The 26,837-nt window shown below is 37.9% G+C and overlaps 1 protein-coding gene across 3 annotated transcripts in view; it reads left to right on the plus strand.

Moving 5' to 3' along the window:
- The window catches only part of tmem192 (transmembrane protein 192), a 63,941-nt gene that overhangs the window by 16,428 nt on the left and 20,676 nt on the right, over positions 1 to 26,837 (plus strand). For all 3 annotated transcript variants that reach the window (XM_039759629.1, XM_039759631.1, XM_039759630.1), the window contains exons 3-4: positions 4,666 to 4,927; positions 13,351 to 13,485. In XM_039759629.1, coding sequence (XP_039615563.1) covers positions 4,666 to 4,927; positions 13,351 to 13,485 — 397 coding nt within the window. The remainder of the gene's footprint in view (positions 1 to 4,665; positions 4,928 to 13,350; positions 13,486 to 26,837) is intronic.

Here is a 26,837-nt window from a genome sequence, read left to right on the forward strand (position 1 = left end):
ATATGACAGCAACACTCATGACAATGTCAATCATGTTACGTTATTATTAAAATGTTTCCTTTTCTTTTCATTACTTCTTTAACACACTACTTCTCCGCTAGACGCGGGATTTTGCTATATATATAATATATGAATGACCTCCAAAGAGCGCTGAGACTTTTGATATCATGAACGTGTCTGCAAAACTGTGGTCTCCTGCCCAGCAAAAGTCGAGCAGCCAGCGCGCATAGCTGTGCCGGCCTTTGAGACGCTGACTGCGCTTCTGCTTTAAGTCAAAGTGAGCACTTTTAATTTTTTTCATCCTCCCCCTGCGCTATAGCCCAGACAAGTGCAAACACGGACCCCTTTTCTACACCACGGCAAAATAATATTAAGGCGATTCACACTTTCTTTGCACGTATACGATTATGAGGTCCTCACCTCGGATTATGAAACACGCACACGAGTGGAGGACTGACAGTGCCATCACAGCCGATTAATGGCGGGACGTCTCACCAGTCTACACAAGGCGATCATAACGTCAGCGAACACATCTCTCTATACTATATAAAAGAAAAAGGCAACTTTCCTTTCTTTACACCTTTTTTCCTTTTATCCCAAACCAAAGCCTTTCTCTCTTAACACTGCAGAGGACACAAAACTAATTTTCTTTAAATGCCGGTAAGGCACATTACCAGAGGCACAAATTTGAACGTTCACATAGAAAATGTAATTTCTATACCACAGCCGTCGTGTAGCGCCTTTCAAAAGGGATCAACTACCGAGAGATGATCCATATACATTTTAGCTGCTGTTAGTTACTTACCTGTTGTGTTACACAGTCTTTAAAATGTAGTTTACCTGAAACCACTCCAGTAGTGCTCAATGTACCTGTACTTCTTAAAACGTTAATGTTTTACTGTTTAATAACTTATAGACTATATTTTATTATTTTTCCCTTGCACTCAGTGACCAAAGCTATACACCTAGATATATGTATGTATATATATATATATATATATAGATATATATATATATATATATATATGTATATATATATATATATATATATATATATATATATATATATATATATATATATATATATATATATATATATATGTATATATATATATATATATATATATATATATATATATATATATATATATATATGTATATATATATATATATATATATATATATATATATATATATATATATATATATATATATGTATATATATATATATATATATATATATATATGTATATATATATATATATATATATATATATATATATATATATATATATATATATATATATATATATATATATATATATATATATATATATATATATATATATATATATATATATATATATATATATATATATATATATATATATATATATATATATATATGTATATATATATATATATATATATATATATATATATATATATATATATGTATATATATATATATATATATATATATGTATATATATATATATGTATGTATATATATATATATGTATATATGTAGATATGAAGATATGTATGTGTATATATACATGACAGCAGCAATCCAAGCTGTGAGAAAACACTAAAAAGGAGGCATGTCAGACGCTAGGTACATTTTCTGATGCAGCTAGATCTAAAACTTTGACGCGCCGCCAAATACACAAAACAATTACTTTGACAATCGTTACATTATTTTTAAAATGTTTCCTTTTCTTTCTCTTCCTTCTTTAACACACTATCTCACTGCTAAACGCGAGTGTATATATATATATATATATATATATATATATATATATATATATATATATATATATATATATATATATATAGAGAGAGAGAGAGAGAGAGAGAGAGAGAGAGAGAGAGAGAGAGAGAGAGAGAGAGAGAGAGAGAGAGAGAGAGAGAGAGAGAGAGAGAGAGAGAGAGAGAGAGAGAGAGAGAGAGAGAGAGAGAGAGAGAGAGAGAGAGAGAGAGAGAGAGAGAGAGGAGAACAACACTCATATCAATGACAAAACAATTGCATTAACAATCAAGTTACGTTGTTTTTCAAATTTTTCCTTTTCTTTTCGTGACCTTCTTTAACACACTACTTCTCGCCAAGGCTGGTATTCTGCTAATATTATATATATATATATAATATTTTTTTTAAAACCACACTCAAATATATTTGAGTAAATATACTTTGTTAGATTGAAATTTATTTGTCTCCAAGTGGAACTTTAGCTTTGCACAGTGGCTCTTTAAATAAATAGACAGTTAAATAAAATATGTATACACATTATGGTTTGAGCACACACCAGAATGGCTGAAAAGAAAGAAAACTTCTGCCTTGTCAGTCACAGCCGCAGCGAGGCTTTATGGGTAAGTATTCCTGTTTGTATAAAGGAGCCCAAGTAGCATTTCTAATATTTGAAATACTGAAAGTGAATTATGGCGTCATAAGCGATCCTTGTGATCTCTTGGTCAAAATGCAGTTAGCATTTCCCATGCGTCAGCATCTTGTGCTGAAACCCAAAGCCCTTGTGTTCTGTTTTTAGAGCTATCACGTTGCATTGTGTTTGTATGTGGTTTTGCCCAAGTACTCTGATTTTCCTGTCATTTCCCAAACATAAGAACAAAAAGACATTTGACAAATGAGAGGAAACCATTCAGTTCATCAAACTCGTTTGTTTAGCTAATAACTAAGCTGTCCCAATACCTCATCCAGATTCTTCTTAACCGCTTTAGCGTTAGACCCGAGAGTCAGTCCGCTGTAAAAGCATTAGTTCCAAGCCTTTCTTGATTAACTGTATAGACGTGTCGCACTTAAGCATTAGACCCAAGGGTTACTCGGGCTGTAAAAGTGCCAACAGCATTAGTGCCGAGCGTTGCTCGGGAAACGACATTGGCACGTCTTGCTTAAGCGACAGGCCCAAATGTTACCCAGGTAATAGTGCAGACGTGTCTTCTCCTAGCCTCATAATAGCATCTCGTAAGAAACTTTTTTTTCAGCTGCCCAGGTGTTGCACACTCTTAACAGTGATATGGGCAGTGATGACAAAGTGAATTTGTCTTCATGCAGTGAAACTGAAAGAGACTCTGATGAATCCTAAAGTGACGCTCTTGTCAATCGCACATGTGCATTGTGCAGTTCAAAAGCTGGTCAGTCTGGAAAGAAAATCCGTACGGAATCGTGGTACTGTTTTCCAGACTCTGCCATTGGATTGTGTGTTTCACCATGCTTTAAGATATACCACACTAACGACAGATTTTGACAGTATATACGGTACTACAATTATTTTTATTATTATTTGTATCATTATTATACCTTCTACACTTCTGACTTTTAGTGTTTTTCATGTTTTACAGTAGAAAGATGAGATTTAATAAATATGTAATTTTCAAGCCAAAAAATGCAATGCTTTTAACACGTTTTCTCAGGAGAAAATGTCACGCTAAGGAGGTTAAACGCAATCATGGTTTCTGCTTCAACTCCATGCCTCTGGAGTTTGTTCCAGGGCCCCACAACTCTTTGAGTAAAGAAGAGCTTCCTGGCTTCAGTCTTAAATGTACTTCCCCTTTAATTTCTACTGATCTCCTCGAGTATGTGATTCACCCTTAAGCTGAAAGAATTCAGTTTGAATGTCTGTGTGTTGGGTTGTTTGCTAATTTTAAATACATAACCGTGAGAGTGTGGATGTGTGAGCCTTGAAATGGAGTGGTGTCTCATCCTGGACTGGCTTCTGCCATGTGCCCATATCTTATCCCCTGCAACCTTGGATTAGGTTCCAAGTGTATTTGAGAATATGATGTAACTCTGCAGAAGATAATAATTTTAAAACAATTGAGGTGGAATTTTTAACATGGACAAATTCTCTCTCAAGTATTACCAAAAAAAAAAAATATCTCTGTCTGGACTCACTTTTTCAACCTTGTGTGAAACTGCAGCCTGATGTGATGGCGGCTAATCAGAAGACGCACACGTGCACATAAATGTATAACCCTCTCTTATGTCCAGAGAGTTAGGAGTCACAGTTTAGTTTTTCAATGTCATTTTAAGTTGTACAAAGGACTGGTGTGCCCATAAAAAATCCAACTAAACAAGCAACTATTCAGACTCCTTATAGAAGTACGCAGCCTGCAAGGATGCACAGATTGTAATATTAAACAGTGAATTTCAGTTTCTTTCGATGCCTGTTAATTTACCTGTTTTTTTTTTTTTTAACAGAAAAATGTAATTATAAGAATCCTTTATTGTTTTAAAAAATAGCATTATTTTACAAATCAATATTTATGCAAAACGGAGTTTGCATGTTCTCCCTGTGTCTGCGTGGGTTTCCTCCCACAGTCCAAAGACATGCAGGTTAGGTGCATTGGCGATCCTAAATTGTCCCTAGTGTGTGTGTGTGTGTGTGTGCGAGTGTGTGTTTGCCGTGTGTTGGGCTGGCACCCTGCCTGGGATTTGTTCCTTCCTTGTGCCCTGTGTTGGCTGGGATTGGCTCCAGCAGACCCCCGTGACCCTGTTTTAGGATATACCAGGTTGGATAATGACTGACTGACTATTTATGTAAAACAAATTATGGAAATGTGTTTACACTTTCATTTCAGTACTGAAGACCATATTTGTTCTCCTTTGTGATTTTGCTCATTATTTTGTGTGTCTGTTTTTATTTTTAGGTTTCGTTTACAGGATTGTCTTTTGTATTGATCGTGTTTTGCACCATAAAAGAAAAGAATGCACAAGACTGTAAAGAGTATATCCATGATTTTGATACTCAGACTATTGTCTGCATTGGAAAAGTTTCTTTGTGGCTCATATTTGCTGTTTTTGAGCGTTACGTGCAGCACCAGCATAGCCAAACCAGGAATCGGGGCTATCTCTTGTTTTACCGCTCCACGCGACATCTCAAGCACCTTCCCTTACTAATTCTCAGTACAGGTAAGATGGTGTATATTTTGTTTTCCATTAAGAATATGAATGAGGGATGAGTTCATAATTAAAACTTTCCAGGTTTTTGTTTTAATTGATCTAAATTTGGAAATGCATCTGTATTTTAAGACTTTAAACAAAACCGACAAATCTGATGGTAAGGAAAAACTTGGTGTAGAGTATATACTATACATTTTTGTAGATGTTAGAGATAATCAGTGTGGTAATTCATCTATAACAAAGTGTAGCAGACCTTTGATGTCCCCAGTCACAGCAACAGGCTGATTCTTTTTTTTTTCCCTTGCAGAGTTTTAAAATGTCTCTGCTGTCTGTTTGTGTCTTTCTCACAGCATTTAAGACATATAGAGTACAATTTATGACCCAAAAAAAAAAAATGTGTGTCCTAGTGCCTGATTCCAGATCACTTGCTTTGTTGGCACCTCAATGCTTTCCAACTGAGTTTGCGTTAGATACCCTAGTTTACTGACACATTAGAAATGTGCAGTTGACACGGGTGGATTAAATCAAACACAAGGCAGTAATAGTGTTAGGGTACTGTATATCTGACTTGTATTTTAATACTACATCCACAGTCAGAGTATCGAAAGGGACATAAATAGTTATTATTATTTTTGTCTGCAAGGAAATTTTAATAATTTAATGTTCACAAATGGGCTTTTTATTCAGTGAATTACAGGGTGAGCCAAATGAAGTACCACATGTCTCAAGGCCATTGTGCGATGTAGAGGCAGCTGATTGGGTTGGGGTGGGGGGTCCTTTGATAGACGATCCTTTGTAGTTTTCAGTCGGCAACATGCCTTGGTCCGGTGGGCACCGTGCTTTCTGTCGAACATCGAATCCATCATCACTATGCAACGCGCCTTCCAAATGCACTTCAGCATTCTTCCTAATGGTGACGTCCCAAATCGGAAAACAATTCTTCAGTGGGTGGCTAAATAAAGACAAACGGGTACAACATTAAACAGAAAATCTCCAGGCCGTCCTCGGACTGTACAAACGCATGAAAACATCCAAGCTGTAAGGGCCTTAATTTCCATCCGTACAAATTGATGGTAGTGCAAGAACTCACTGAGAGAGACGAGGAGTGCCATTGAGTGTTTTGCACGAACATTATGCAGACCATTCATTGAGATGCCATTGCCATGTGCAGCAATAAGGTACATTTCCATTTGAATGGTTGGTTTAGAAAAGGGATATAGAGAGAAGGCTTAGGGAAGAGACCATCATAGTGGAGGAGTATGATTTTATGCCAGAGAGGGGAGCAACTGATGCAGTCTTTGCATCAGGACATCTCATGAGAGAAGCATCAAGAAAAACAAAGGTCTGTACTGTATATGGTGTTTATTGATTTGGAGAAGGCTTGTGATAGAGTGCCACATCAAGAGGTCTGGAGGCGCAAGAGAGAGAAAGGGGGACCAGAGGAGTGTGTGAGGATTGTCTAGGGTATACACAATATGCCAGAGTGAGGACTCTGGTTTAAAGCAGTGTCAGGGGAACAGACAAGATCCCAGTTACAGTAGGTGTGCGCCAGGGATCTTCTTGAAGTCTTTACCTCTTTGATCAGGTTATGGATGTGCAGAGCCATGGGGTAAAAGACCAGTCCTTCTGGTGCAGGCTTTTTGCAGATGACATTGTGTTGTGTAGCATCAGAAAGAAGGAAGTTCAGAGTGGACAAGGGATTTGAAAGACAGAGAATTGAAGATAAATAGGAAGAAGGTGGAATTCATAAGGTTTAATGAAGATCAGGATTTAGAAGTTGGCTTGCAGGGAGAGCTATTGAAAGGAGTGGACAAATTTAAATATCTAGGATTATTGGTAGCCCAAGATGGAGAATCAGATGCAGAGATAACTAAAAAAGTGCAATGTAGATGGAACAAATGGAGGAAGGGTATCAGGTTTATTGCATTATTAAAGAATTAAAGGTAAGGCTTTAAAGACAGTGGTGAGACCAGCAATGATGTATGGAGCTGAGACGAAGGCAGTAAAAGTGCAGGAGGAGAGGTTGGATGTGTCAGAAATAAGAATGTGGAGATGGATGTGTGGAGTTACAAAAAAGAGAGAATAAAAATGAGACAAACAAAGGTACAACAAAAGTGGGAGAGACAGCTAAGAAAGTACAGGAAAGGAGGTTGAAATGGTATGGAGAAGTGACAAGGAGAGACAATGAAGATGTGGGCAAAAGAGTGTTGGGAATGGAAGAGGAAACAAGGGAGGCCAAAGTGGAGGTGGAAAAAAAGATGTGAAAGGAAAAGGGGGTGAAGGAGTGAGGAGGGGGTGCAGGACCGAGCTGTGTGAGATGGTAGATCAAGAACATCAACCTTATGTTGAAGAGGAAGAAGTGTGTATCAGCTTTATATACTTCTTATATAAGATATACATAATTACTAGTATTTGGAGGTTGTTTTATTTTTGCATTTCACTCCAAGCTAAATTATAAATTGTGCTTTGGTACTTTTTTTTTCTAAAAGAAAATGCAGTTTACAATGACATCCACTAGAGGGCACAATTGCCATTTAATTCTGCTGGGTTTTTTTTTTTTGGTATTTCATCCACTATTAATCCCTGAGATACAATTGTCTTTGTAGACACAAGTTAAGAAACAAGATTTTCCTTTTTTTTTTATATAAACACAGAAAATAAGAGATCCATCCACAGGGTCACGGCGGTCTGCTGGAGCCAATCCCAGCCAACACAGGGCACAAGGCAGGAACTAATCCCAGGTAGGGTGCTAACCCACCGCAGGACACACACAAACACACACCAAGCACACACTAGGGCCAATTTAGAATTGGCAATCCACCAAACCTGCATGTCTTCCGACTGTGGGAGGAAACCGGAGCGCCCCACACAGACACAGGGAGAACATGCAAACTCCACGCAGGGAGGACCTGGGAAGTGAACCCGGGTCTCCTAACTGCGAGGCAGCATCGCTACCACTGCGACACCGTGCCGCCCGAAAATAAGATATGCTATAGCTAACAAAAATATAAATGGATTAAAAAAAATCAATTAAATTGTTTCTTCATTCAGAAATGTATAGATTATGTTCTACTAAAGGCATTGGGCCTGCATAAACAAAGACATAAAATTGGTAAATATCAGGCCATTTTTAGTTCATATGGAATACTTTTTGTAGGGGTGTCAAACTCAAGGTCTATGAGCCTTTAATAAAGCGGCTTGCTTTGTTGGTATTCAAAACCTGTTACATACAGACTTCAGTGACTGTTTGTTTGAGAAAACTAAGACCCCTTTTAACATGCATTTTATATATAGATTGTATCTGTATATGATTGTGTGGGATTACTTTTGCCCTAATCATTTTGAACCTGCCTGAAGGAGCTGCCCTTCCTTAAGCTGCATGTATGCCAACATAATTAGGCTCCCCACAATTATCAAATAAGCTCTTTTTCAATTCTGGTTACAGCTTGCTACATTCCAAATAAAATTTAGCAAACCCAGTTTTGTAATTTGTGGATTGACACAGAACAACTGGGCTTGCCTAATTAAGGGTGGAAACCAATTTAAAGTAGAAAGTAGTTGGGCCAAAAACATGCAGCCATAGTGGGCCCCCAGAAATAAACTTGCAAACCACAGAAATAGTTCATATTAACATAAAAGCGGAGTACTGCATCCTCTGTTTTGTGCCTTCAGATCTTTTTTTATTGCCTGATTCTTACCTGCCTCCATTGTGCCTGATGGCAAAGGTTTACGGCTACACCTTCAGATAGGTGCCGGCTCTACGCAATTGCATTCTCTGTTCCGGATATTCCTGTGATCTGATCTGTTCTTATAGCTTTATTGCTTCTTTCAGTACATTTCCTTTTATTTCATCTTCAGTGTATCCAACAAACCAGCAACACCCTGTCTCATTGTCATTTGCCTTTTGGTAAATTCAGTTCATTGTGTTTTTTTTTTATTAGCTTAGCTTGAGTAAATTTAGTAAATATTAATTCTTTAATCATACTGCCTACTCCACAATAAGCTTAATTTTCACCTATAATAATTTTTTATCAGTATTTTCTTGCTGTCATTTTCTGACAACAAAGAGGGTAGACAGTATATGGTAGTCTCTTTGTGTTACCAGTCAGTGAAGCCTAATTGCTATGTGTTGGATTTACAAAGAAATCCTTTATATGGTTTTGTCCTGTCATGTTAACTGGTCACAATGCAAAGTAAATGTCCTAACATTATTCATTGTTCATGTTAAATTTGATTTACAGTGGGTACGGAAAGTATTCAGACCCCCTTTAATTTTTCACTCTTTGTTATATTGCAGCCATTTGCTAAAATCATTTACATTAATTTTTTCCCTCATTAATGTACACACAGCACCCCATATTGACAGATAAAATAAAACAATTTTTGAAATTGTTGCAGATTTATTAAAAAAGAAAAACTGAAATATCACATGGTCCTAAGTATTCAGACCCTTTGCTCAGTATTTAGTAGAAGCATCCTTTTGAGCTAATACAGCCATGAGTCTTCTTGGGAAAGATGCAACAAGTTTTTCACACCTGGATTTGGGGATCCTCTGCCATTCCTCCTTGCAGATCCTCTCCAGTTCTGTCAGGTTGGATGGTAAATGTTGGTGGACAGCCATTTTTAGGTCTCTCCAGAGATGCTCAATTGGGTTTAAGTCAGGGCTCTGGCTGGGCCATTCAAGAACAGTCACAGAGTTGTTGTGAAGCCACTCCTTCGTTATTTTAGCTGTGTGCTTAGGGTCATTGTCTTGTTGGAAGGTAAACCTTCAGCCCAGTCTGAGGTCCTTAGCACTCTGGAGAAGGTTTTGTCCAGGATATCCCTGTACTTGGCCGCATTCATCTTTCCCTCGATTGCAACCAGTCGTCCTGTCCCTGCAGCTGAAAAACACCCCACAGCATGATGCTGCCACCGCCATGCTTCACTGTGGGGACTGTATTGGACAAGTGATGAGCAGTGCCTGGTTGTCTCCACACATACCGCTTAGAATTAAGGCCAAAAAGTTCTATCTTGGTCTCAGACCAGAGAATCTTATTTCTCACCATCTCAGAGTCCTTCAGGTGTCTTTTAGCAAACTCCATGCGGGCTGTCCTGTGTCTTGCACTGAGGAGAGGCTTCCGAAAGGCCACTCTGCCATAAAGCCCTGACTGGTGGAGGGCTGCAGTGATAGTTGACTTTCTACAACTTTCTCCCATCTCCTGACTGCATCTCTGGAGCTCAGCCAAAGTGATCTTTGGGTTCTTCTTTACCTCTCTCACCAAGGCTCTTCTCCCCCGGTAGCTCAGCTTGGCCGGACGGCCAGCTCTAGGAAGGGTTCTGATCGTCCCAAACGTCTTCCATTTAAGGATTATGGAGGCCACTGTGCTCTTGGGAACCTTAAGTGCAGCAGAAATTTTTTTTGTAACCTTGGCCAGATCTGTGCCTTGCCACAATTCTGTCTCTGAGCTCTTCAGGCAGTTCCTTTGACCTCATGATTCTCATTTGCTCTGACATGCATTGTGAGCTGTAAGGTCTTATATAGACAGGTGTGTGGCTTTCCTAATCAAGTCCAATCAGTATAATCAAACACAGCTGGACTCAAATGAAGGTGATCTCAAGGATGATCAGAAGAAATGGAAAGCACCTGAGTTAAATATATGAGTGTCACAGCAAAGGGTCTGAATACTTAGGACCATGTGATATTTCAGTTTTTCTTTTTTAATAAATCTGCAACAATTTAAAAAATTTTTTTTTTTGTCTGTCAATATGGGGTGCTGTGTGTACATTAATGAGGGAAAAAATTAATGTAAATGATTTTAGCAAATCGCTGCAATATAACAAAGAGTGAAAAATTGAAGGGGGTCTGAATACTTTCCGTACCCACTGTACCTATTCTTTTGCGGTGGTGCAGAGCCCTCAGTACCCTTACTTCCTATGGCTGTGTCTGTTGGATGGACTACTATGGTTCTCTGACCTCCTGACTTCTTTGGCTAATATGATATACTTTCCCATGCTAGTATGTTCTTACTCTTGCTCTTCCCCTGATAATTAGGAGCCATACTATATGCACTTCAGAAAATGGTCATCTTCCTGAAGCTATGTATGTTCAGGCCCAGCCAGTACCTGAATGGGAGACCATCTAGGAAAAACTTAGGTTGCTATTGGAAAAGACCAACAGGGAGCGCTTACCCTGTGATCTGAATGTGGATCCCAACGATCCAGTGCAGTGACGGGGACACTGTTCTGTAAAAATGGTGATGTGCTTCAGATGAGACATAGAATCGAGTTCCTGACTCTCTCTGGTCATAAAAGATCCCCGAGCATGCTTTGTATAAAGAGAGGTTTTGTGCACGAGCTGATACAGTGCATTGCCGCATTCACCACACGACAAATCAACTCAGGATCCTAATTAGGACCCGAGTGCAGCCATGCAACGGGTGACACCTCTGCACCGCACTCGTTCATTTGGAATGGAACAGTGGGAGGTTTTTTATGGTGGCTGGAGTGCCAATTTTGCCACCACTTTGTATAGAGTAGGGTTTAAATTGCCCTCCATTAACTAGTCATCCTGGTCCCCTAATCATCAACTGTCTCTAACTGGCTATCTCTCTCACCACTTCACCACCTAAGAACTAATATGTGGTGAGTGTACTGGTGCAAAATGACTGCCGTCACATCATCAAGGTGGATGCTACACATTAGTGGTGGGTGGAGTGCCTCCCCACTCGCTAAAGTGCTTTGAGTAGTGAGAAAAGCACTTCATAAATGTAAAAGAATCGCTCATTATCCATGTTCCCAGTCTTCTGATGTTCAAGCACCTGTCAAAGACACATTTGCCTACAGAGCATTTTGGGAATGTTTAAGCTTTCTATCTACTTTCTGCCCTCTGGATATGTACAGCTTCTTTTGCCCACTGCTGCTAGAAAGCAGTTAACTAACTGTTATTCAGTCCTAGATTTTCTTCAGTATTTAGCAATTGCTTTTTAACTAGCTTTTGAGAAGTCCAGCAAAATGACACCTTTTATTGGTTAACTAAAAATATTACAATATACAAGCTTTCGAAGCAGCTCACACCCCAACCTGAGCTGCCTCAAAAGGTGGTGTATTGTAATCTTTTTAGTTGGCCAATAAAAGGTGTCATTTTACTGGGCTTTTCATTGCATCCATAATAGCTAACATGGTACAACACCCTACTACTATTGTCTAGCTTTTTAAATGCATATATGCCACACACAAGAAATCTGTGCAAGGGTTTTACAGAACAACAACTTGACCTTCTACTTTAACATCAATTGTGTTAATGAGAATAAATTGATTAAAATTTATATTTAACAATTCTGCTGCAGTGAACAGGTACTGTTTTGAGTCCCAAAAAATGCAAGTGACAGTTCCAAAAATGCCCACTGCTCACCGTCAAAAAAACCCTGTCTAGATACTTTACAGGGCCTTGAAGATGCTTTATAAAGTAAAATATTTATTTTTAACAAGAAAAGCTCTGAAACAAAAGCAATCTCGGCAGTGCACAATAGGCAATGGAATTGCCTGAGTCAATAAGGTGATCCAAAGCAAACAAAGTCCTAAAATAGTATATCCAAAATGAAGTCAAAAAATAGAGCACAGAGTCAAAAATCCAGTAATTGAAATAAGCACAGCAAAGTCATTGAACTCAACAAACACTCCCAAGTGCATTTGAAATGAACTGCTGGGAACTGTGGGAGGCCCTCCACATTTAAATGGTGGTGATTCCTAGTGATGATTGGCAGGTGGCTCCATCCCTTGCAGGGACCACCTATGAAACACATGGAACATAGCACAGACACAGAGAACAAAGCACATGATAAAAAAAAGTTATGTTGGCATTAAACAATGATCCAAAAATGAACAAAAAAATATATAAAATAGGAATATAAACCCCAGCCAGGGAAAGAATCGATCCATCCATTTTCCAACCCGCTATATCCTAACTACAGGGTCACGGGGGTCTGCTGGAGCCAATCCCAGCCAACACAGGGCGCAAGGCAGGAAACAAACCAGAGGCAGGGCGCCAACCCACCACAGGGCACACACACACACGCACACACACGCACGCACACACTAGGGACAATTTAGAATCGCCAATGCAACTAATCTGCATGTCTTTGGACTGTGGGAGGAAATCCATGCAGAGAACATGCAAACTCCACGCAGGGAGGACCCGGGAAGTGAACCTGGGTCTTCTAACTGTGAGGCAGCAGTGCTACCCACTGTGCCACCATGCCGCCCTGGGAAGGAATCTTGGCTGATATATAATATATAGTACAAAGTAGCCGATTGCTATTTGTTGTTGTGTAACCATTATACTACGTTTGCTTACTTATACTTTTATTGCCATTCTATGAAATTTTCCCCTAAATTATTTCTGATAAAATTAAATTTCTGAGTCCTTAAATGTTCTTTTTCCTATTTTTCTACAGGAAATGCTGCCCTTTTGCTTATACTGTCTGTAAAACGTTCTTTTGACAGAGATGATCATTTATATACTTACCTCATATTTGCAGTTCTTGCCCTGGAGCTTTTCTTTTCTGCTCTCAGTCTTATCATTTATGCAGGTAAGAATTTCTTTTTTCACAGTAACAGTAAACTTTTGCATCATTACTGGGTCATGTTGCAGTATTAAATGAGGGGAATCTGTGTCAGTAAAGTATAGTAAGTGACCACTTTATAAGGTATCTTTACTTAAAACCAAGTTGGTTTCCTTGGAACAATAAGGTATCTTTACTTAAAACCAAGTTGGTTTCCTTGGAACAGTCTGAATTTGTTGATGCATGAACTGTGCAGTTGTAAATAGTATCGCACCAACATGGTAGCCTATGTTTTATTTGAAGGCTGATACCTTTATACAGGATGACTTACAGCAACTCGGATGCGATTAGCTACAATTCCTTTTTGTCTTTGTAATTGGAGCACAGGCAGGTGAAGCAACTTGCTAATGGTCACATGGTGTCAGTAGTGGGATTTGAATCTAAAGCCTTAGGGTTTGAAGTCTAAAGCCTTAACCGCTACACCACAATTCATGCCAACGTTGACTGCATTTTGTCTGACAGTGTTGAAAAGTACCTCGTGGTGAGTTTTTGCTTTAAAAAAAGTTGTTCCATTGCATCCCATTATTGGTTTGATGGGATTTTGATCAGGCGATAGAAGAACACTATTTCTCTATCCTGTCCATTAAAACTATTGCAGCACTTTCCTTCCATTTTGTAAGTTTAACACCTTTCTGCTTTGCCAGTTTGACCACTTCAAATGTTTGTCAGCTTTGATCTAATTTATTGATTTAATACCAATAGGGTGTGTTTTTAGAAACATTTTTACATTTTTCAGTGATGACGTTTATTGAATTTTATTGGAGGATTGCTTTATGCTCAAGAAGTGTTAATAAATTTGAATGAAAAAGGAATTTGGAACAGTTTTAAAGTTATTTTTGATTTCTATTAACATTTTAGAAATGATTAGTAAAAGTAGTAACACATATTAATGCAATACTGTTAATGTATCAGCATAAGCTTTAGCAATTTAATAGCAAATAATTAAAGACGAGTTTAATCATGCCATAGTAAGAATCATGCCTGTTATTTAAACAGCTTTCGTTATTGCCTTTTTTTATCCCATTACGGAAGTTAGTTCAGAAATAACAATACATGATTTTGCAAGGCTGTGGAGTCAGATTCAAAAAAATGTACCGACTCTGACTAAATGTAAATCTACTATATAATAAAATACTAAGGTCTGTGTGTCCAGTCTCTCAGAGCAATTTGATTGGTCAGTTTCTTTTTGATGTGATTGGTCAGTTTGGCTTTGCCAATGTGATGAAAGAGAAATTACAAGTGTGAGTGCATGCGGAGGAGTAAAGGTGCATACTGAGAGAGTCGTCTTCAAAGATGGCATGTATAAAACCAAACTGGAGATGAGAAAGATGCCTCAAAACTAATGACGGAGTCTCAGCAACAGCCATTATGGTAATGTGCTTGAGAAAGGGAGTGCCGGTAATGACACTAACGTACACAGGGGGCAAGAGATAGCAAATATGTTTTAGTTATTCTATTGTCCATATTCAGTGGGTACCATGGCTAGTTGTACTATAATGTGTTAAAAATTCTAGTTTTACATAATACCAATTTGATTAAGCTTTTTTTTTTTCTTTTAGCTTTTTAATAAAAATGTAGCCTGCTTTTAAACTCTAAGTTTTATCTTTCATTTAATGTTTCTCAATGTTTGTAAGTTCTTTAATAAATAATATAAAAAATCCACAACAGCACCGCTACAGCCTTTAAACCCAAATGTTAAGAGTTTAGGGTGCTAAAAAGTAGCTTGATGATTCACGCTGGCAGGGATGACATACAGTACCTTGCATCTTGTATGTTATGTGCTTTCAATCAATAAAGTAAATATATTAATCTAATTATGACTAAAGGAGTTGGAATTGTTGGTACCATAAATTGAGGAGCTGGAGTCAAACATTTTGTGTACCAACCCCACAGCTCTGAATTTGTGACAACCCTCTAGTGGGCAGTGATGTGACCAATGACCTGTGGTTTGCTGCTGCTTTCATTTTAATTGAGTGAGTTAGAAACGTTTAGCTTTTTTTAATACAGCATCACGCATAGCCCTGATATGGAGGCTGCTAATTCATCCTGTAATTTAACAGACAAAACTGAAGTTGTCTGTCAAGCCACCCATCTGTTTTCCAGTAGGCTTGTCCTGCTAGGGTTCTGGCCCATCAGTATTCTGGAGAGCAGGTGTCTATTTTGGCTGCACTATGAGCGAGGCAGGAAGCAGTCTTGGACAGGGTGCCATACCCTCACACATCTACATTTACTCACTTTAGAGTCATCACATAATGTAAACTGCAAGTATAATATCATTGCTGAAAACTATAGTTAAAATAAATAAAAAAGCACTCCATGGAAATAAAACAAAAAGGTCTGTGAAAAATGAAAGCTAAAAATGAAATTAAAATGCATAGTCAAAGTAGCTGAAGTAAAATTTGAAATGGGTGGGAATAAAAATGTGTTTGTTTTTAAAATAAACCCATTGCTGGAAGTCCGTCATTGTGTTTTTCTCCTTTTTCACACATAAGCTATGCATTACATGGCCACATATTCCAGTGAGGGGTGGTGGGTGCTAGCTAGCAGGAAAGAACATGTTTCTGAACATGGACACACAGCACACTGAGTATTACATTGACAGTAATAAGAATTGCAATCTATACGGGGAGTCAGGTTTGTGGAGCTTAATTAAAGGAAAATAACACAGTAAATTAAAAAAAAATAATAATGTATATCTTATATATAAATGTCTACATGTGGAAGTGTGTGCGTCTCTCTGTCTGGTCCGGAAGTGCGAGGCTACAATATGAAGCTGAAAGAGCCGGCAAGGCAGCCCCAAGTTATTGAGTCAGAAGAAGAAAAGTACGAGGCTACAGCATGAAGCTGAAAGAAGGCGACTATGTTGGCAAGGTGAAATCTCCAAGAAAAGACAAATAAGAGAGAAATTTGCTTAGCTGCTGATAGACAAAGGGGGTGAGCATGTTCGCAAAACGAAACCGCCGACTCTGTGTTTCAATTTTTTTTGTTTTAAATATAAATAATACTGATATTACAAAGATGTCTATAAAGAAGTTGAAGGATTCTGTCCTGCTGAGAAAGCAGAATTATAGATTTTTATATTGAATTGGAAGTGTCTAGTAATTAAAATAAAATAAAGACAATCACATCAATATATGGGACATTTCTGCAGCGCAAGTGATACACCTTTTATTAAATGGTTGGAAGATAATGGTACAGATGGATAGAGAAGAAATGGACATGCATCTTTTTTTGAGCAAATATGTGTGTTTTTACAGTCCTCATCTATGTGTTTTTCCGGTCATGAGTATTCAAAGGGGCTTGGCTAGACCACAACATACACATGTCCACCTGTTTTTTTTTTTTAGTTTCTGCTGACCTCTCTGAATTGCCTGCTGGCAATATAAATTGTGAGCAGATACACAGACGTGTTATAACAGCCCTGTGTGTGTGTTTTTTGAGAAACTGCAGTAGAAGTTTCAAAAATGCCATTCTCATAAATCGGAGGACTTCACCATAAATGAAGTCTAAACAAGAATTGCCAGGAGTCGTAAACAAAAAGGGTGAGAGCCAAGATGCTAGAACTGTGAACCAAATCAAGATGTGGAATGCGGTGAACAATTAACCACAAAATCCGGCACTAAGAGCAGAAGATCAAGGCTGAACAAGGTCTCAAACCACAATCTTGGGCAAAGAGCTAAAGTGCTTTGCTGGCTTTAATAGCAGAGTTTTTGAGATGTGACACGTACTACCTTCTGAGAGACTGCCTTTAGCAACAATATAGCATGTACTAGCAAATTACTACCAAAACGATAAAGCTACAAAATAGCAATGTGACGCACTTAAAATTAGACAACAAAAATGTTTTCCTTAAGTAAAATTATTTATGCCACACACACATGTGGTTATAACAGATGAATGGAAAAAATGTATCTGAAGCAACGACGAATTCTAACGAGGCAGCACGACATGCATTTCTTAGTCTTCTTTAATGTGCCTTTTTTAGGATGAAAAGAAAACTAAAGTGAAATGATTGCCTTAAAATAAAATCCAATTTAAATTCTTATTCTAAAATTCCAAATTACCAATAACAAATAAAACAGGAATAACAAACTTCATAAAACTAAAAGGAAAATGAATTAGAAGGTCAAAATAGTCCAGAAATAAGAAATAATTTGAAACAATTGAACTAAAAGAAAAGAATGAACATTAAAGTGTTTGACAGGAACTTTAAACAGGCATTGCCAGCTACAGTTGTAACAATTAAAAATGGAGGCAAGTTTCAGACCAGATGCTGAATCTACATCTGTGGATAGTCTGCACCCATTATAATATTAGCTGCTCTACATGCTCATTCCAGAGTACAATGTATTTACTTAGTGTTTCAAAACATCAGTTTAGGCCCGACATTTATGTGGCTCAGCTCATAATTTTTGGAAGCACAAGGCAAACCTCAAATGAGGTTAACGAGAGAGCGTAATTATAGAGATGCACTGAAGTGAAAGTACACTACAGATGCCATATACAGTACTTAAATGGCGTGGGAACCCATAGGATACCTTCTCTTGGTAGCACTAATTACTGTTGTAAGGATTAGTCCACTTCAATAGATAATTCTGAATTATTTCACAGGCAGAAGCAGTGGCAAATTCAGATCAATTAAATGAAGTAACAGAACAGAGCAACTGAAATAAAGGATTAATATTCAGCTGACAAGTTTGAATTTTAAAATTTGGACAAATGGAAAATAATAACGGGGTTTAGAAAATGAAAGCATCAGGAGTTTGTGAAATTTGAAATGTAAATCAGACTTATCTGTGAAATATTACTTCTCAGTAAGAGTCATTAGCCTGCTAAAGTGTCCTCCGTATAATCATACAGACATAAACCTCACAATAGAAAATGTCACAAACCTGAGAAAGTGACATGCTGACAAATCTGATTTTAAAAAGTGTATTGTTACAAAAGCAGCTTTAAAGAATTAGTAGATTAAAATATTCAGAATAACTGTAGCATTCATTAATTTGCATGGTACTAATATAATAGAATTTTTCATTTTTAATGTTGATTTTTAAACAGTATTTATTTCTCAGCAAATGTGAATACATGCTTCAAATTTAGTCTGTACACATGGTAAGGTGAATCAGGTAGTCAGTGACAATCGTATCGTTATTTATACATGCTTGGCTAAAACCCATGCCGCCTCCACCCATTTTTTTAGTTGCTTTGGGGGAAATCCCCCCTCTTTCAAAATAAAATCAGGCTCTGTAATTTATTAAAAGGAGGAGAAAAATATTATGGTGGATTATTTAAGGAAGTGGTGCTTTCTTGGAGACTTAGCATTTGGGGAAGTGACTATAAATTAGAACAGCCACATCCCCTTTTGACTGATTTATTTTTTTCTTTCCAGTCTCTTATGACTGAAAATACCATAGAAAGCAAAATTGAATCGCTATGTCTACTATAGCTTTTCCAAAACTCAGTCCTGGGGACTTCCTGTGGCTGCAGGTTTTTTGTTCCATGCAACTTCTGGTTTTAATTGGACTCGTGGACTAACTATGTGAGCTATTATTTGCCAGTTTTGAAGGCAATGTAGTAAATTTTTATTAAAATATACTAAGTAATTATATGGGGATAATGGATATATTTTTTTCATCTTAATAATCCTGATTTTCATTCTGCTTATCTTATATACAAGTGGTCTTGTTATTTCAATCATTTTTTACTAATTTATGGGTCTGACGCTGAAGTAGTTGCAGCCTTTCATCATTTAGCATCATTTGCCTGGATGTCTGCTGAGCTTGCTTTTAATTGTTATTATTAGGATACAACAAAGGGAGCAAAGTAATGGAAAAAACAACAAAAAAGTTTAGCATTTAAATCTATTGCAAGTATAGAAATTTCTAAATGTCATAAAAATGTAAAAATCATACTACTGTACTATGCACTTCTGAGCATAGAATAAAAAAAGAGTAAAAACACCAGCTAATTAAATGAGATCAATAATTTTCATTTGTTCTCACTGATTGTGAATCTGTTTGGTACAAAAACCTGCAACCACAGTGGGTCTCCAGGACTAAATTTGTGGTCCACGGTTCTACTATTTTAGGTTTTCCCTTTGTTTCTGAAGGTTATTTCCATCCATTTCCACTAGTTTTATGTTTTTCCCCAAGTCTGCACTAACTTGTCAGGTTTTGTATTACTTTGTGTTAAGTTCTTTTAATTTAAAACAATCTGCAGCAATATCTGACGTGACACATAGACAAGCATGCACTTCTTTTTATAAGTACGGCAATATAAAATCCAAATTTCTCTTAGAATCTGTGTGTAACCGAAGCTTGAGATGAAAAGACTCAACAAATGCAATGTGTGGACGATTAGAAGGACACTTGAATCGTCGAGAAAGTGTTGGGGTGCCAGCTGGGTCACCCTTTTAAACCAAACATAAATAAATTCAAGGTCCATGAATGCCCAATGGTGTATACAGAGGTAAATTTAAAATAAACTAAAGAGGAGTTTTCGTGATGTCTTTAACAGGAATCAAATGGGTCTCCTAAGGGACCTCCATGTTGTTCGCAGTTCGTGTCCGATATGAGACACCATTCTCTGGGGTGTCCATTCTTTTATAGTCCACCTGCCATTAAGGGTGGACTCAATTGCCCTCAGCGGGAGACTTCTCGCTGCTGTTGGTGACAAAAGAGACAACAATGTTTGCAACTGTCCCCCTTTACACCCCCGGGTGGTATTGCTTACCTGTGATAAACCCGGAAGGTGATCCTCTGATGCGCATGCATGACGAGTGTTAAGTTTTAGTCCTGGCTGCTATGTTTTTGTATATTTTATACCATTCCTTTTTATTCAATAGCATTAAACTTGGTGTTCCCTACCTTTGATTTGACCAGGGGGCTATGACTTTAGGATTTAGTATACTGTTTGTTTACATCTCATAAGAACACCCTAAGTGTCATCTTCTGTAAAATGTAGGATTATTACTGTTACAACTTATGATGGTCAGTATAAAATAGGTTTGGGTGAAAAAGCTGACATCCAGTGCACCTAAAAATGGGTGTCGGAATCGTGTCAAAAAAGGCCTGAAAGGATGAAGGTTACCAAACGTTGCCAATTCTTTCTCAAATAATAGGTTTCTGTTGTTGATTAATAATAATGAGCACTAAAATAATAATAATAATTATTCATCTTTGTGCCTCATTGCATATTATTCTGCCAGTTTTTTAAAACTGTTTTGAAAAAGTTGGTAGACCAGTAAAGATTTTCAAAATTAAAAAAGTAGTAACATTGGTGGGATGCAGCTGAGAGAGACGTGTGTACACACACACACACACACACACACACTATGTGTAGTCTGTGACCTAGGGGAGATAGAAAAGGGGAGCACTTACTTATTAAGATGCACTTTGTTGCAAAAATCTTTTGGCCTCGGCTTGCTTTTTAGCAGGGAGTCTCAATCCTGGCAAGGTTTGGTTCAGGGAGGTGGGACACGACAAGGAGCTGCTACCCTGGAACCAGTGTGAGCAGAGGGAGACTTTGAATTGGCATGGGCCACATAAGTACATGAGAAGAACGAGGCCAAATGGGAGAGACAGGAGCAGAGTCTTGCCGCATCAAACATGTATGAGATGGAGAAGTGCAGCCGAGCATGAAGTCCCTGAATTGAGGGCTGTGTACCCAACGTTGCTTTTATGGCCCCTTCCCTCCATTTTATTTACTTATTGCCACCTGGCAGGTACTTACATACTACAAAGGTTGAGAGCTGCTGCTCTAGGCAGTAGCTACACTGATAGAAACCTACTTCTATGCCAGAACTAAAGAACATTGTGAGGCAATTTACAATCTTTTTAAAATAGGATTTTATTTTGTAAACAGCAGCAACCTTGTCAGGAGCAGCAAAGTTTCTGTATTGGCCCCAGTTTGAAAAGTATCAGTATAGCCAATAGAGATGAGACAGAGAGATTCATTGCACCCAACAGCATGGTTGTTCCATCACGATCCATCTTGAATTGCAGGATCAGTACAAAGCATAAAGGTTCTATATGAATTGTCAACATGACACTTTATTACTTCATTACAATGTAAAGGCAGACCTCAAGGTAGATTCTGTTATGATTGGGTGTGCCCCAAAAGGAAACCTTCCTGAAACCCTAGTAAATGGTGGACTGGGAAGGAGTCTTGCACTTCTTTCCTTAGATGCTAGTAGTGAGAAGTCAAGCAAAATGACACAAAAATGATTGCCGTCAAATCATCATGGTGGATGCTACACATTAGTGGTGGGTGGAGTGGCTCCCCACTCACTAAAGTGCTTTGAGTAGTGAGAAAAGCACTTCCTAAATGTAAAAGAATCGTTCGTTATCCGTGTTCCTAGTCTTCTGATGTTCAAGCACCTGTCAAAGACACATTTGCTTACAGAGCATTTTGGGAATGTTTAAGCTTTCTATCCACTTTCTGCCCTCTGGATATGTACAGCTTCTTTTGCCCACTGCTGCTAGAAAGCAGTTAACTAACTGTTATTCAGTCATAGATTTTGTTCAGTATTTAGTAATTGCTTTTTAACTAGCTTTTGAGAAGCTAAGCAAAATTACACTTTTTATTGGCTAATACAATATACAAGCTTTCGAGGCAGCTCAGACCCCAACCTGAGCTGCCTCAAAACGTGGTGTATTGTAATCTTTTTAGTTAGCCAATAAAAGGTGTCATTTTGCTTGACTCCTCACTACATTCGTATTGGCTAACACGCTACAACACCCTTGTACTCAGATGCTAGAGAACTGCATTTACAGCCGTATCTTACTACTTGGAGAGTGATGGCTTTGGAAGGCTGGAAAATAGGCTTCATTTCCTCCTGGGCGGTTAATGGCAGCACTGTTGTTTCTTGCCTGGGTCAGAGGGGGCCATAGTTCCTCCTTACATAGAAAGTAAGAATTCAAAGAAGGCACTTGGAAAGCTAAAACAAAGCTTATGTGTAGAGACACACTGAGGGATGCTGGAGGGGGGTTCTAAAGGTGAATAAAGCTACCTTCATTACCTAAAGCAGTTCTGGTGTTGGCCCCATACCGATAAGATTAATGGCCATATCTTATCAAAAATATATTGAAATGGGAGAAGATTTGCAGTTAGTGATCAACAGACATGGTGGAAGAGAGGGAGACTGTATGTGATGTCAACAGGTTTAAAAAGTGAGAAGTCCACCCCACCAAACTGACACGGGATTCGCCGTTGAAATTCTGCTCATAGGTCTACCGCAACTTATGTTGGTGTTTTGTTTGATATTTTGAGTTTCCTTGTTGTTCATCTTTCCATTGTATATATGCAGTTTATAAAACGTTCATAACATGTAGGCTGTTGGTATTATTCCTGCTATGTAAATATACCAGAGAGCACTGTCCTTGTTGCAGTATGAATTTAGAAATTAAGTTTAGTATGTCATTGTTATAAGTTAGCACCAACAGTGAAGTGGCACACGTTTAATGCTGCTACAGAGTCTTCGATTACAATTACAGGAGGTGAGGGCACTTTATACATGTGCTTGCATTTTTACTTTCTTGTATACGAAGTATTGTAATCGTCCAAAAATCTGACCTTGAGATTTTGATGAAATCTCAACGTTTTTAGACCTCCCTGAGTTCAAAAATACCATTTTTGGAATCCTCTCTGTCTTTCTGCCTGCCTGTCTGTGTGTTTGCATACAAGTATTAGGTACAAAACATAGATTTCTATCAACTTTTGAGCTATTTCCACTAACCGGAAGTGGTACTTTTTTTATTCATGCAGCTGCAGAGTCCGATGTATTCAACTTTACTTTTATAATAATTGTTCAATATATTGCAAATTTGATTTGATTTGTTGCTGATGGTTCTTTAATGTACATAATATAAAATTATAATCCATTGTCTTGTGGTTTACTTTTCAAATATCCATCCCCATATCGGAGTATACGAGAAAGTCTAGGGAAGACCACTCCCGATTGTTAGATAGATAGATAGATAGATAGTTTATTAATCCCAAGGGGAAATTCACAAACTCCAACAGCAGTATACTAATGAAAAACAATATTAAAGAGAGATAAAAATGCAGGTAAAACGGACAGTAACATTTGTATAATGTTAAAGTGTTTTACTGGGTATTCAAATTTTCCTCTTAATCCAAAATACATGACCTTTATGTTAGTCATATTGTGGTGTGAGGGAGTATGCCCAGTGTTGTATCGGTGTCCTTATTAGGGTTGTTTCTTGCATTATGCTGTGCATCTTTTCAACCCGGGCGGCACGGTGGCGCAGTGGTAGCACTGCTGCCTCGCAGTTAGGAGACCTGGGTTCGCTTCCCTTGTCCTCCCTGTGTGGAGTTTGCATGTTCTCCCCGTGTCTGCGTGGGTTTCCTCCCACAATCCAAAGACATGCAGGTTAGGTGGATTGGCGATTCTAAATTGGCCCTAGTGTGTGCTTGGTGTGTGGGTGTGTTTGTGTGTGTCCTGCGGTGGGTTGGCACCCTGCCCGGGATTAGTTCCTGCCTTGTGCCCTGTGTTGGCTGGGATTGGCTCCAGCAGACCCCCCTGACCCTGTGTTTGGATTCAGCGGGTTGGAAAATGGATAGATGGATCTTTTTCACCCTGGGTTGAAATTTAATAAATTCAAAAAACACTTTTGTGTCAGTTATTTTTTTGAGCTAACTCTTGAGGATCTACAGCTAGTTTTTAATGTCTGTGATGATTGTAATGCAAGTAGTTTCCCAAATAATTGTTAACAGCTCTTTATTAAAATGTGAATTCAAAATCTTAACTGAATCATAGTCAGATTTTGAGATTTATGATGTGTAAAGAAGTATGTTTAAATATGTAGCATTCTCTCTTTTTCATGCTGTAGTACAATAATAGGTAGTGCTTCCATTACATGTACCATAACTCTTTCCGGACTGACTTGATAATTACTTCCAGATGCTGCGAGTTAAAGCTATGAATCATTTTTAGCAGCGTGTGTTAGGCATTATTCAAACTTACTCAGGTGCTCGACCATTCGCAGTATTTATTATCATGGGCCAGAAATTTTAATCAAAATCATGACCAGTTGTATTTTTTGTAATTGCACAGTTTATTTTTGCGTTGATTCTGTTAATTCAAAATAAGAAGTGTACTTAAACATTTTTGTTTAATTCAAAGCAGAACCTGTTCTAAAATTGCGTTATTTAATAATTAAGCGAAACTGAAATAGATATATGTAAATGAAATTAATATAAAAGCTTGCCGATGTTTCTGGCAGATGCTTCTGCTTGAATTGGTTAAATTGTGAATGTGTTATAAATTAAATGAAAAGTTCGGTTTTGTACTTTTTTTTTCTTCATGTTCTCATATGATCATTGTCCACATAAAAAACAACAAACAGCGATTAAGGAAAGCTGCCTGTTTTTCAGGATACATTTAAATGAAAGTTAATCATGGCTTCATAAGATACCTTGGGTCACTTCTGTTCTAGCCTTTGGAGTCTGTAGTTGCCTTTGCTCAACATGAGGACAAGCACTGTGCTAATGAAAGAGGCTGAAGAATGAGCATTAAACCATTTGAGACATCGGTAACACCTTAGGATGACCAAAATCAACAGTCTGGAATATCATGAAGAAGAAAGAACACACTGGTGGGCTCAATAATCACAAAGGGACTGGTAGGCCAAGGAAGACCTCCACTACTGATGAGAGAAGAATCCTCACAATGGTAAAGAAAAAGCCCCAATCGTCTGTCTGACAGATCAGAAACAGTCTTCAGGGGGCCGAGGTGTGTCAGAGACGTCTACCAGCAGAAGACTTCATGAACAGAAATATTGAGGCCAGACAGCAAGATTCAAAACACTAGTTAGCCACAAAAACAGGATGGCCAAATTAGTTTGAGAAAAAAGACTTCACAGAGCCTGCAGAATTCTGGGAAAAGGTCTTAAGGACAGACAAGACAAATATGAACCTGCATGAGAGTAATGGCAAGAGCAAAGTGCGTAGATAAAAAGGAGCTGCCCAAGATCCAATGCAGACCACATCATCTATTAAACATGGCGGTGCTGGGGGTGCTATGGCTTGGGCATGTATGGCTGTCACAGGTCCTGCACACTTCTCTTCATTGATGATGGAACTGCTGATGGCAGTGGCACAATGAATTCTGAGGTGTATAGAAACATCTAATCTGCTCAAGTTCCATTATGTGTCTCTGGATTCATTTGACAGAGCTTATTTCTACAACAGGATAATGATTACAAACATACTGCTGAGGCAACACAAGAATGTTTCAAAGCTAAAAATGGGAAATTGCTGAATGGTCAAGCCAGTCATCCAATTTAAATCCAATCGAGCAGGCCTTCCATATACTGGAGAGAAAACTAAGGAGAGAATCCCCTGAAAGAAGCAAGGAGCTACCTTAGAGACTTGGCAGAACATCACCAGAGAAGCACCTCAGCACCTTCAGGCAGTCATTGTATGCAAAGGATATGCGACAAAGGTCTAGATTTGATTGCTTTAATAGACCTGCTATTGCTTTGCCCCACACATTATGGAGTGCACTGTATGTACTAATGTTTTGCATTATAAAAGATGGCATACTGCAATTGTTTGCCCCGCTGTAAATGCAATCCAATGCAAATGCTCTTTTCACGTTTAAGTGAAGTGTTTGGGCTCATTATCGTTTTCAGAAAGAAATAATAATAGAAAAACATTCAATTTGGTAGCATCTTGTTAACATCAAACACCTAAACTGGGGCTGTCTCTCCATCTGCAACTGGCTTAGCAACAGATGTGACCAGCCCAGATAGTTTTAAATTCTTATTATAATCTATTCAAACAGTATCTTAATATCAAGCCTGTTTTTCAGTTATTAGTAGACAGCCATACTTTACACATCAAGGCTTATCTCATAAGGACCAGGCCACAGCTGAATTTTGACATTCAACTTCGGTGTGTGTTATGTAGCATAACTGGGAATTTTAATTTTTACTTTTGGGGTGACTGCAATACTTGAAATCCGTTGTATTTATAAAGGTGTAAGTGAAATATATTAAGTGAGTTTTTTTTTTCTTTCTTTCTTATTAGGTGTAATACAGTAGGTTGATAATTATTTGCATATAGGGATCTGAAAACTTGAATCATTATCAAAATTAAAAGGAACAATCGATTGCAGTATTTTGTAAAAGTGATTCACAGTACTTAATACTTTAAAACCTATTGTGATTCAAGTATGAGATAATGTTGCATTGTGGGGTCCCTGGGGTCCCAGCACTAATAAGTGTATCATTTCAACAATAAAAGTGAAGATAATAGTAGACACACCCATGGCAAAAGATATGTGATAAGCATGT

Source organism: Polypterus senegalus, chromosome 7 (assembly GCF_016835505.1).
Source record: "Polypterus senegalus isolate Bchr_013 chromosome 7, ASM1683550v1, whole genome shotgun sequence".
NCBI classification, from domain to species: Eukaryota; Metazoa; Chordata; class Cladistia; order Polypteriformes; family Polypteridae; genus Polypterus; species Polypterus senegalus.